Source organism: Spermophilus citellus, assembly GCF_964194105.1.
Source record: "Spermophilus citellus genome assembly, chromosome: 17".
Classification (NCBI taxonomy): Eukaryota; Metazoa; Chordata; class Mammalia; order Rodentia; family Sciuridae; genus Spermophilus; species Spermophilus citellus.
In genome coordinates, this window is record NC_138199.1 from 13775812 (window position 1) to 13789116 (window position 13305).

General features: G+C 45.7%; 1 protein-coding gene across 1 annotated transcript in view; it reads right to left on the reverse strand.

The window, feature by feature from the left end:
• The window catches only part of DNAH2 (dynein axonemal heavy chain 2), a gene marked incomplete at both ends in the record, with an annotated part of 105556 nt that overhangs the window by 11967 nt on the left and 80284 nt on the right, over nucleotides 1-13305 (reverse strand). Inside the window, 10 exons of the mRNA XM_081271519.1 lie at nucleotides 1613-1739; nucleotides 3253-3452; nucleotides 3598-3742; nucleotides 3893-4026; nucleotides 4206-4354; nucleotides 4602-4752; nucleotides 4876-4942; nucleotides 5016-5164; nucleotides 5303-5428; nucleotides 5944-6108. Coding sequence (XP_081127645.1) covers nucleotides 1613-1739; nucleotides 3253-3452; nucleotides 3598-3742; nucleotides 3893-4026; nucleotides 4206-4354; nucleotides 4602-4752; nucleotides 4876-4942; nucleotides 5016-5164; nucleotides 5303-5428; nucleotides 5944-6108 — 1413 coding nt within the window. The remainder of the gene's footprint in view (nucleotides 1-1612; nucleotides 1740-3252; nucleotides 3453-3597; nucleotides 3743-3892; nucleotides 4027-4205; nucleotides 4355-4601; nucleotides 4753-4875; nucleotides 4943-5015; nucleotides 5165-5302; nucleotides 5429-5943; nucleotides 6109-13305) is intronic.

The window sequence follows — 13305 nt, forward strand, 5'->3', positions numbered from 1 at the left end:
CGCTATGTTGCCCAGGTTGGCCTCAAACTCCTGCATTCAAGCAATCCTCCTGCCTCAGCTTCCTAAGTACCTGGGACTACCACGGTGCCCAATTTTTTAACACATATTTATTGTTATATGTGTTTTAAGCAGCTGGCATATGTCACTGAACAAATCTGATGTATATCTATGCCCTTGAGGAAGTTATTTTCCATCATGGGGTTAGGAACCCATGGGCAGGTTACAAACCAAGAATGTAACAAGAAAGTAAATTATCTAGTATATTAAAGATGGCAGTGCCAAGAAGAAACAGAATAAGCTGAGGGGGTAAAGGAGATTGGAAGTGCTAAGAGGTAGTGTGAAGTATTAAATAAGAAGATCAGAAGCTGGGGATGGTGGTGCCCTCATCCCCAGCCTTGGTCACCCATGCTGAGATGTGCCCTCTGCTCGACTCACCACACCCCCACGTCTGTAATACCAGCAGCCTGGGAGACTGAGGCAGGAAGATCATGAGTTCAAAGCCAGCCTCAGCAACTTAGCGAGGCACTTAGCAACTCAGTGAGAACCTGTCCTTAAATAAAATACAAAAAAAGGGATGGGGACGTGGCTCAGTGGTTAAGCGCCCCCTGTATTCAATCCCTGGTACCAAAAAACAAAAAGAAGATCAGGGCTGGGTTTGGGTTCAATCCCCAGAACAAGGGGGGGGGGGCAGGGAGAGATAAAGAGAGAGAGAACTCACACAAGTGCAAAGGCCTCCTTGAGGTTAGGCTTGTAAGAGAGGGCCAAGTGAATACCTGGAGGAATAGTTTCCCAGCACACAGGGCACAGCCAGGGCACAGGCCCTAAGGTGAGATGTGACAGAGCTATAGAGGAGGCAAGGCAGCCTGTGCATCTGGAGGGAGGGGCTGGACAGTGGGAGACATCAGTGATGGGGAATCCTCTCCAGTGGTGCCCACCTTAAAAAGCCCTCTGGAGTTACTGATTTGAGAGCTTAGTAGAGGGTGCTGGAAGGCTGTGGCTAGAATCCAATTGAGAGATAAAGGGAAGGTGGCCAAAGAAATGAACTGCTATCCTAGAGGGAGGGAAAGGCAGCCGGGTTGTCTGGTAGCTTTAAATATCCATGTGAAGCTCATGATCATGGATTTAAAGAGAATCTAGTCAGTGTGGATGTGCTTTTCTCCAGCCATGCTCAGCTGCCTCAGCTACACAGGGTCAGAGAGGGAAGAGGAGCTAGATCTAGCAGACTGGTGGTTTTGCCAAGTATATACAACACAAAAGACAGAGGAACAAAGGGTGGAGATGACTGGAAGGGACAGACTGTGATAGAGACCATGGAATTAAGACTGGGAAAGGAGTGGACAGAGAGGCAGCAAAACAGTGGCAAGATCACAGTGAGAGGTGGGTCACAGGTGAGGCGTGCCCCAAGGCCCAGCCTGTACTATGTGTGGGGGGGGCATGACAAGTCACCTCCACAGCCCCAGGGAACTCACTGGGCACCTGCTCCTGGCATGATTTTTTTCAGCTCACATGCTGAAGGCTTGGGCCTAACCCCCGGGTCCAGTGTCCTCATCACACCTGCCCTCATCCCCAGCCTTGGTCACCCATGCTGAGATGTGCCCTCTGCTCGACTCACCACACCCCCACGCAGAAAGAAGTTATACTCGTCCATATTGAGCTTGCCAGAAGTCTCCAGAATTTTGGCACACATGTGAAAACTGAATAGTAGCTTGTGGCGCTCAAAAAGGGTGCGGCAGGTGTACCTGGGAGAAGGGGACAGGGAGGATGGAATGAGTAGGGCGAAGTGGAGATGGGATATCCAACACAAATGCTCACTGAATAAAGATCCTAGGAACACAGAGCCTTACGCAGAAGAAAGGCCTTAGAACTTAAACCGAACCTCCTGGCAACAGCCAGGCACTATGGGCCTTGAGAGGTGGCATGATTTTCCCAAAGTTCACTGGAAATTAGGTACTCAGTTCTTATTAGGAAACAAAATATTGATCCCCTGCCCCCCGCCACTGTCCTGCCAGGCACTCTGCTAAGTCTTAAAGACAAAGATGAGTCAGCCTCTGTTTCTGTCCTTGTGGAGGTCATGGCAGAGTCAGGAGGCCACCTGCTCTGACACAGAGACACAGGAGCCATTTGTTAGGAAGGTGTGCAGAGCACTGTAATGAGGTGGCAGGGGTGTTAAGGGAATGCAGGATGGGGACGCCCAGCCTTATCTGGTGGATACATGGGGAGCAGCAGGTTGATTGGGTGGTGAGAGAAGCAGAGAAGTGAGCCCTCCCAGGAGAGCTCAGAGAGCATAGGCAAAAGCCAGTGGGTGAGAAGAGCATGGGGCAGGGACAGGGGCAGGGGCTGGATTAGGCAGTGGTGCCAGGACAGTTGGTGTGAGCTGGGGAAGAGGGAGGCCGAGGCAGGTGGAGGCCAGGCCACAGAGGGTTTGTGGGCCACCGGAGATGAGACAATCACCGAAGGAGTGACAGGGTCAGCTTTGTGTGTTTGAAAGGCTCACATGGCATCTCTGAGAGGACACATGGAGAGGGACAAATTGAAAAGTAGGATGACATGTTGAGGGACTGTTGTGCAATTAAGAAAGGAAGATAATGAAGACCTGCATCAAGGTCCAGCTATCGCAGTCAGTGGGGAGAATGAGGTGGGTCAGGGGAGTGGTTTGCAGAAATAGTCATGAGCAGAACTGGGTGACTGATTTGAGAGGGAAGAGTCAAGGACAACTCCTCATTTCTGGCTTGAATGACTGGGTGGTGGTTATTGGTGTCATTTGAAGATGAGGACCCTGGTGGAAGAGGGAAGATTTTGAGTCTGATCTGAAACAAGTTGAACTTGAGGGATCTGTAGAATGTCCAGGTAGAGAATTCAAAATATGATCAACTGACCAGAAACAACAGCTCCTCTGGGAGTTTGATAGGGATGCAGAATCTCAGGCCCTGTCACAGATCTCCTAAATCCCAGTTTGTATTTTAACAAGACCCCTGGTGCCTTATGTGTGCATTAGCATTAGAGAAGTGCTGGTATAGTAGACAGATGTATATCCATATCCAAAGTGCAATGGGGAGCTAAGGGTATTAAAATGAGTAAGCAACCCATAGATGATTCTAATGGATGAGCTTCCCAGGAAAATTGTAAGGAGAGGAGAACAGTGGACCATGGAAGGTGTCCTGGGAAAGTACTCTGCTAGAAATAGCCCAAGGAGAAGAATTAGAGGCAGTCACTTGGCCTCCTGCCTGGCTCATGTGGGGCAGACCATCAGACCTGTAGACAGCGTAGGTGTGGTAATCATTCAGGTAGTCAATGCGGTCCTCCAGCTTAGTGCTTCGATGGCTCTTGTCAATGCTGAGGATAAAGAGGCTGATGTAGGCATCCAATGAGAACTGGTACATGGGGTCGATGCGTCCCATGTCATTGAGCACAAAGAACAGCACTGACGCTCGCTGAGCACACGGGCGGTAAGCCTGCATCAGGAAGGACAGAGTCAGAGTCACAGAGGGGCAGGGCATCCAGCAGAGGCTCAGAGAAGGAAAAGGGGCCTTTAGTCAACATCATCAGAGTTGCTTCTTGGTGGCTAGCCAGGGGCAGCTGCAGGGTGCTGGAGCCTACCTCGCGGGCCATGTCAATGTTGATCTCCGTGGTCTCACTGGTCTCCAGCTGCTCTGTCACCTCAGTAGCAGTTATCTTGGATGTCTGCAGGGTGTTCACCAGCTGCACATCATCTAGCAAGGAGCCTGTAGCCTCATTCAACAACCTAGGGGAAGCCAAAGGGCACATGGATTGAGGGGTTTGGGTACTGAGCTGGAGAGAAGGGGATCATCCGGCCTCTGGGATGCTAGCTAGCTTTGCAGGACCAGCTGGGAACAGACCAATGGGACAGTGGGCAGGAGGGGCAAGATCTCACCGGAGGATCTCATCCTCCAGCTCCTTGAGCTTCCTCTTGCCAGCAGCGATATTGATAACCAGGGAATCTTTCTGCTCCTCCAGTTCAGGCCGCTCCTTTCGAACCACGATGCCCAGGAGTTGGGCCTCCAGTCCCTGGGAGTAGCAGCACTCATGGTGAGGGTCTCACTCCTTTCTTCCCTTTATGCCTCCCAAGACCCTCATCCTCAGTTGCCAGACTCAAGCATAGCCTTTTACTCTGAGCTTCTTCCACCTAAACTCTATAGCCTTTCCTGCTTCATCCTAGCTCAGTCTGGGCATCAGTTCTTATCCACCTGTTCTTTAACAGCGAAGTTGACAATGGTGGTCTTGGCTGAGGTCTCTGGGCTATAGTGGGGATTGGAGAGCTTGGTGGTGATGTAGAAACGGAAATTGGGATTGTATTCCACCTCCTTGTCACCAATGCGCATCAGCAGCCGACCACCTGCAATCACAAAAAGGGTCAAGGACAAGAGTCCTACATGACCAGGTATGAGCTGATCCATTTTCCAATAACCTCTGGGGTAGTGGTTGAGCCTGTTTTAAAGGCCCAGTCCAAGCCTGTCTGTACGAAGGAACAAGGAAGTAGAAGACACAGCCAAGGAGCCACCCTTTCCTCCCCAGTGCCCCACTTGGCTGCTCTCTAGGACTTGTCCCACAACCTAAGCCCACCGTTAAGCCTGGGATCTGACCAATTCGAGTTACAGATTTGTTGAGCACTGGGTTGAGTGTGGGGTCCAGATATTCCTGCACATTCTGAAGCAGCACTGGGTGTCCAAACTGGATGGCCTTTTCTAGGACTCGAAGGTAATCACTCATCTGCATGTCAATGACGCTCAGGCCCTAAAAGCAAAGGGGAAAGATGGAACGAACATTGAGGAATACCAAGTCCCAGGACAGAACCTCAGGAAGAGGCCTGGGAGAGGATTCTATTGGGGTGACCCAATTAGCCCCCCAGTTTTATACCTGGTTTCCCTCCATGTTCTTAATCCATTTCAGGGCCTGGGCCTGAGGATCAATCATGAGGGCCCACCTGAAGGAGGAAGTGTCATTTAGGAGACAGGCTCTGTCCCTCCTCTGCTTCTCACTCCTTACAACATCCTTACCTGTTGCCACGGGTAACAATGATACCATTCTCAGTGGAGAAGGAATCTGAGGGCAACCCCTGGATGTTCCAGTCCCGAACTTTGGTAGGATTGGTCAGGAAGTTCTCAATGGCAAAGTTAGGTGAGCAAGGAACCTGAAGCTCCCAGATCTGGGGAGAGAAGGATCCCAAACTTCAGCTTGAGTCCAGCAGTATCCTTATACCTCTTAATATTCCCAGAGGCCCTGGCTCCCAGAGCCCACCCTAAGAGCTCATTTATCTTCCATACTTAGGCCCCACGCAGCTCACCTTCTTCATCCAGATTTGGTTGACAATCTCATCCCTGTAGTTAGTCAAGAAGGGTCCCATATAGGACAGGAAGGCAGCTGCCAGGAGACAGTCTCCCACCAGGTATCCCAGGTTCTCCTCCAGGCCCTGGCAGACAGTAGGCAGGTATACGCTGTCTGGGCCCCAGGCCTTTGGGAGACACTTGGAATGCTTTTGAAGGCACTTCCCCCTGGACCCTATCTAGATCAAAGAGACTCTTTCCTTCCCTTAAACTTTTGTGCTCTGAAGATCTCTAGCCTGATTGTAATCACTTTGGAGTTTCCCACCTCTGACAGCCATGTTTACGCTCTGGTGATAACAACAGAGAGGTAGAGACAAGAGGGCATATATCTGTGGTCTGTCAGGTCAGCAGGCTGTTCTTCTGTGTGTTTTCAGCCCTGTCCAAACACTGAAGCAGACCCCCAAAGGTATAAACACCTTTCCTTCCATATTTTCCCCACAAGTGAGGAGAGGGAGGGGAGGATTCCCACCCGCCTATTCTTGGATTTCTCTACACCCAGGTGACCTTGTTTTCCCTAACTGTCCCTCAGAGGTAAGGGGATGGATCCCTAGGAATGGGCAGGATGAGCAGAAGGGGAGCCTGGTGCTGTGACCCGTCTCACCTTTGCTGTCTCCTCCCATCGGGCCTTTTCACCAGCCAACCCAGACACCAACATCCCGGCCCGTTCCAGCTTGAGCTCCATCTCTTCAGACTTCTTGCGAAGCTCCTCCTTCTGTGCCAGCTTTTCATCGTACTGCTTCTTTAGCATCTCCAGCTTCTCCGCCACCTTGGAGGGATTAGAGAACAGAGCATGGAGTGCTGGGCTCAAGGCCAGATGGTTCCAGTTCAAATCATGTCTGCCACTTGGTAGCCTTCTGACCTTGGGTGAAGTACTGTCTTTGAATCTCAGTTTTTGAATCTCAGTTTCCCTCATATGGACAAGAAGAATAATAACTATCCTAGGGCTGGGGATGTGGCTCAAGCGGTAGCGCGCTCGCCTGGCATGCGTGTGGCCTGGGTTCGATCCTCAGCACCACATACCAACAAAGATGTTGTGTCCGCCGAGAACTAAAAAATAAATATTAAAAATTCTCTCTCTCTCTCTCTCCCCTCTCTCACTCTCTCTAAAAAAAAAAAAAAAAAAAAAAGAATAACTATCCTATAGGACTGACATGAGGAGTAAGGGAAATACAATAGTTTCCTTTCCCTTCTGTCCACCGCCCTGTCCTAGAGCCCAGAAACTACTTGGGCAATAAAACGCAAGGCTGGGTATGGGACAGAGACCTTCTTGAAGCATGATAAAACACAGAAGAAACTGGAGATATGCTCAGTGGTAAAGTGCTTGCCTAGCATGCACCAGGCCCTGAGATCCATCTCCAGTACTGCAAAATAAAAATAAACCACATGGTATATACAGAGATACGAAAAATTGGGCTCTATATGTATAATGAGGATTGTAATGCATTCCACTGTTGTCGTGTATTTAAAAAAAATAAAAATCAATAGAAAAAAATTTTAAAAAATAAAATAAACATAATAATTTTTCTCTGAGTTATAATTGTAAAGATTTAAAATAATATAAACATGTTGAAAGAAATGTCTATCTCCTAATAAATCAATGATAGATATAAAAATTGTTATTGCCAAAAACTATTTGAAAATAAATGAACTATTCCTGAAGTCTTAAAAAATAAAATAAAATAAACCACATGGGCAGAGCACTTGCCTCACACATGTGAGGCACAGGGTTCTATCCTCAGCACCACATAAAAATAAAAACATAAAAAGATACTTATCCGGGTTGGGGTTGTGGCTCAGTGGTAGAGCGCTTGCCTAGTGCAGAGCCCTGGGTTGGATCCTCAGCACTTCATATAAATCAATTAAAAAAATAAAGGTGTTTTTAAAAAAGGATACTGTATCCATTTACAACTAAAATAAATAAATAGATAAAACACATTATATAGGTTGGCAAGCTAGGTTCAGATAGTGTAGAAACAATTGTTGCTCTATGCCAGAGGCTATATCTCAGGAAGAAGCTTAAAAGAGGAAGTAAAAGCTAGAAACAAACTCTTAAGAAGAGAAAGTCCGGGCAAGAGAAAGAGCCAAGTCTTAGGCCCTGCCCACACCAGAGCTGGGCACCTGGGAAGACCTGTGTATGTTGGATAAGCCTGCCTCAACCCACGGCCACTAGGAAGGTTGAATCCTTCACCTCATTTAAAAGCAAAGGACTGGTGCAGCCTTGTCCAAGATCCTGTGTGTGGGCCTTGATGGCCTGCTGTCACTGGGCTGGGGTACAGACTGTATTGCCTGCTCTTTTTGCCATGAGGAACATGGGGGTGGGGTGACACACTGAGTGCATACTGTAAACATTAGCTCCCTCCCCGGTTGTGTCCCACTCCACACTGGGAGAATCAGCTTGCAACCTTGGAAATATTCCCACTATTATAAAGGAGAAATAACTCAGTTCTTACTGAGTGATACCAAGTGAGTTTCAACCCTCGGGAGCCTTGTCTGGGTTGTTGTAAATGAGAGTCAATGTGAATCGTAGCACAATGCCCAGGTAAGCAAGCAGTACGGGAGCACAGGCACTTAGAAAGGGGATGAACAGCTCTCCAAAAAATATTTTTTAAGACAAAGTGGAAATTCAAAATGTCACCTCTAGGCCTATAGGTTCAGCTTCAGTGTCAGATAGTTATAAGATATTAATGTCTAAAGAAAAAAAGTGTCTGGGCTAGGGTTGTAGCTCAGTGGTAGAGTGCTTGCCTAGCACTTATGAGGCACTGGGTTCCATCTTCTGCACCACATAAAATAAATAAATAAAAATAAAGGTATTATGTCAAAAGAAAGAAAGAAAGAAAGAAAGAAAGAAAGAAAGAAAGAAAGAAAGAAAGAAAGAAAGAAAGAAAGAAAGGTGTTAGGCTAAGAGATACAGCTCAGTGGTAGATTGTTTACCCAGCATGCATGGGAGTTCAATCCCCAGCACTACAAAAAAAAAAAAAAAAAAAAAGAAAAACAAAAAAACAAAAAAAAGAAAAGAAAAAGAAAGTATCACCCAGAGTGGGCATAGTCAGCTGGACCATTCAGAGGGAATGCCAGCTGTCTGGGGGCCCCCCACAGTAGAGGGTGTCCTGGCCCCTTAAACATGTCAGGTCTAGCCCTGATGGAGCATGCATCTGGTGGCTTTTGCACTGAGAGGCCTGTCACCAGGATCATGTGACCCCTTCCTGTACTAAGGCCACTCTCATCAGCAACATTCTGATAGTAATTTGACTTCCTGTGGAGATATGTCTCTGGGGAGGCATCCATACCACTTGATAGTTCTATATTTTGTTGTTTAGTTTGCATGTGGCCTTGTTATCTTTTCTGGTTTTTTTTTTATGAGATATATACGCACAAAATGAAAAACCTGTTATAAGAAATGGGCATGGTGGCATGTGTCTGTAATCCCAGCTCCTCAGGAGACTGAGGAAGGAGTGATACCAAGTGAGTTTCAACCCTCTGGAGCCTTGTCTGGGTTGTTGTATATGAGAATAAATGTGGATTGTAGCACATTGCCCACATAAGCAAACAGTATGAAAGCACAAGCACAAATAAACAAATTTAGAGACAGGGCCTTGCTAAATTGCTGAGGCTTATCTTGAATTTGGGATCCTTCTGCTGCAGCCTCTTTAGTAGCTGGGATTACAGGTATGTCCCACACTGCCCAGACCCAAATGGATGGAATTCTAAATAAATGGTTACACACTATGATACTGTTCTGCACTTTGCTCCTTTTTATTTATTTTTTTTATTTTAATCTTTTATTTTCTCTTTTTAATGTGGTACTGGGGATTGAACGCAGGGGTGCTCTATCAGTGAGCTACATTCTCACCCTCTTTATTTTTATTTTGAGACAGAGTCTTGCTAATTTGCACAGGCTGGCCTTGGACTTGCTATTCTCCTGCCTCAGCCTCTTGAGTTACTGGGATTACATGCATGGATCACAGTGCCCAGATTACTTTACTATTTGGGGGGTGTTTTTATTTGTTTTTTCAGTGCTGGGGACAGAATCCAGGGCCTTGTGCATTCTATGCAAGCGCTGCTCTCACTACTGAGCTGTGCCCTCCCCCACCCCTGCCTCATTCTTTTTAACAGCTGCAAAAAAAAAAAAAAAAAAAAAAAAATTCTTGTGATTGATCCATAACTTGTTAACCAATCTATGGAGACACATTTGTCTTTTTCTAACCTTCTATTATTCAGCATGCTGTATAATAAATATCCTTGAACACTCCTAAGCACATCTTTATACTGCTTTTTCTTTTTATGTTTAATTGTTTACTCTGTGAATAGGAATTTAAAAATTCAAAAGGCACAAGAACATCAGGACCAGGAAAGTTTTCCTCCAGATCTTGTTCCTACCTTCCACCTACCCAGACCTCTTCTCTAGAAGCAGCCAATGTAACCCTCTTCTTTATCTCCTTCCAAAGGTCTTCTATACACACAAGAGTATATTTAATACTGCTTTTCCTCACATATCAATTTATATTATTGAACCCAGGGGCTTATACCTCCATACCACTCTCCTTTCTCTTTACTAATAGTTTTAGTTCTTCTACTGGTTATCTTTTCTTCTCCCACCAGGACTGGGGATTGAACTCAGAGACACTCTACCACTGAGTTACATTCCCAGCTTTTTTTTTTTTCAAGTATTTTCTAGTAGATAGACACAATCTCTCTCTCTCTCTCTCTCTCTCTCTCTCTCTCTCTCTCTCACTCTCTCTTTATTTATTTTTATGTGGTGCTGAGGATTGAACCCAGTGCTTCACACGTGTGAGGCAAGCACTCTACCACTGAGCTACAGCCCCAAGTCCCCATTCCCAGCCTTATTTATTTATTTATTTATTTTGGTACTAGAGATTGATCCTAGGGCTGCTTTACCCCAGAGGTACAATCCTAGTCCTTTTTATTTTTTTGAGACAGGGTCTTGCTAAGTTGCCTAGGCTAGCCTAGAACTTGTAATCTCCTACCTCAGCATTCCCAGTAGCTGGGCTTGGCATGCACCACCATACCTGGTTTCTACTGGTTACCTTTTTCGCTTTAAATAACGTTGAAAACTTCAGTTTATCTGGGCATGGTGGTGCATGCCTATAATTCCAGTGGCTCAAGAGGATGAGGCAAGAGGATCACACGAGTTCAAAGCCAGCCTTAGAAACGTAGTGACGCCTTAAGCAACTTAGCAAGACCCTGTCTCTAAATTTTAAAGAATACAAAAAAGGGCTGGGAATATGGTTTAGTGGTTAAGTGCCCCTGGGTTCAATCCCCGTTACAAAAATACAAAAAAAACCCCTCAGTTTATGGGGTTGGGAATAGAGCTCAGTGGTATAGTGTATGCTTAGTATGCACAAGGCCCTAGGTTTAGTCCCTAGCATCATAAAACCCTTGGGGCTAGGATTGTAGCTCAGTGGTAGAGCATTTGCCTTGCATGTGTGAGGCCCTGGGTTCGATCCTCAGCACCACATAAAAATAAATAAATTAATAAATAAAGGTATTGTGTCCATCTACAACTAAAAATACACACACACATATGTATATATTCAAAACAAACAAACAAACAAACAAAAAACCCTTCAGCTTCAGGAGTATTGCCTATTCTTTCCCTCACCAACCCCTGCACCCCCTTCAACTTTTTCAGCTGTACTTTCATTCTTACATTGTCAGGGTTGACCACACCTACATTCGGAGTCTAAGATGAGTCCTCATGTTTTGTCTCCAGGCAGATTCCAAAAGTTGAATGTCACAAGCAGTGTTGATGGTATCATGATCTGAGCAGATGCCCAAATGCTGAGCACCAGTGTCTGACTCAGTTGCTTCTGACCCAGGCATACTTGAATCAGTCATGTACACTCAAACCGATTGCTAAATATTTCTGTTACCCTTGATTCTGTATTTTTCTTTCAGAAATTCTCATTGGTTGGATTGTCTCTCATATCCCTATCATATTTTCTGTCTTTTTATATTATATTCGTTGACACTATTTTGCCACTCTTCTTTTGGATGTCATACTTCAATAATATTAAAATATCCCATAGGGGTTGGGGATATAACTCAGTAGTAGAGCACTTGACTAGCATGTGCAAATGCCCTGGGTTCCATCCCCAACACTGTCGGGGGAAATTTTTCCCACAAATTTTTCTTTCTCTCTGTTTGGACTTTCCCTCTTACCATTCGAATCCTTGTTTTGTGTATATGATTTCTTCATTCTGATTGTACCAATTAGATTAAGTTTGCATTCTTTTCTGTAAACTGATGTAATGTTTTCCCTTCTCTGGGATCATATTTTGTTTGTATTTGTAATGGCATTGTGACATTCAACCTTTGTAACCAGCTTGGAGATAAGCATGGAGGACTTATTTTGTACTGGGGATTGAGCCCTACCTCTGAGCTGAACCCCAAGTCCTTTTTCTTTTTTGAGACAGGGTCTCGATAAGTTGCCCAGTCTGGCCTTGAACTTACAACGCTCCTGCCTCTCTGAGTCACTGGGATCCCAAGTGTGTGCCACCACACTCAGCTTGTTATAATTTTTTATCGTGTTCCCTTGCTTATTGGAAGACTTCTTCCACCCTTTTACTCACTTACACCTTCTCCAGGAGAGGCATAGGACTGCTCTAATTGAAACTGGGAAGAATAAACTAAGGATGTTCAAATAAACTCAGTTTCATTTTAGGAATGAGCAGGACACAGAAAGTACAAGTTCCCCTCAGCTCCATCAGGGTGTGGGGGGCCTGCCCAGCTCAGCACTGCCTAAGATCAGGCAATTCCATCTAAAATTTGGGGAGACTACCAGTGGGGCCACTTGCCTACAGATGTTATATCCTTCAACTTGTGTCCCTACAGGTTATAAAGGGGACATTTTGGCCAAACTTTTTATTTATTTATTTATTTATTTTTGTTTGTTTGTTTTTGTTTTGAAATGGAATCTTGCCCAAGTTGGCCCCAGACTCTTGGGCCCAGGTGACATTCCTGCCTCAGTCTCCCCGAGTAACTGGAACTACAGGCACATGCTATCATGTGCTATCAAACTGTTTCTCAATTTGTTTAGAACCGAGGCATAGAACCTGGCTACCAGTTGGATCTTCTCAAGAATATATCTGCGGGCTGGGGCTGGGGATGTGGCTCAAGCGGTAGCGCGCTCGCCTGGCATGCGTGTGGCCCGGGTTCGATCCTCAGCACCACATACCAACAAAGATGTTGTGTCTGCCGAGAACTAAAAAATAAATATTAAAAAATTCTCTCTCTCTCTCTCTCTCCTCTCTCACTCTCTCTTAAAAAAAAAAAAAGAATATATCTGCAAACCAGAAAAAAACCCACTGAGAAGATTTGCTTGGGGCTAGAATTTGTAGGTGTGCACAGTTGTCTGGACTAAAGTGGTCTGTAGAGGCTTGTATGAGATCATATGGGGTTGACCTTTAACCACGTAGCCAGAGCAGAAGGCTTTATGCCAACCATGTGTTATTTTGACCTTGGCAGGGGACTGCGGCTTTGTTCACAGGTGAGTGCTGCTTCTACAGAGACAGCACAGTTTGAAGCAGGGCAGCTTCAAGGAAACTGGGCTTGGATCACTTTGACCTGGGCAAAGGGAAGAAATATTAAGGGTGACCTTAACACAGAAGGGGAAATCTCAGGATAAAGACAGCTAGAGCAACAATATAGAACCACAGCCGTTATTGCTGATGAGGTAGAAGCAGGGTTAGGTCATTTTAGGTGCCAATGGACAGAATATTAGATTTGCTGCTTTAATGTTGTCATTTAGTCATACTGCCAACCTCTGGATATACTATGTTGAACCATGTGACCAAACATAATTTGGAATGGAAAAGAGGAATGAAAGTGAATTTTCAACACTGGGGCTACAGTTGCCTTGAAGTAGATTAAGATCCTGTTCTGATCCATCTCAGAGCCTTCTGGGGGCAATCTCTAAGCCAGTGGTTTGTACCCCTTGCTGCTT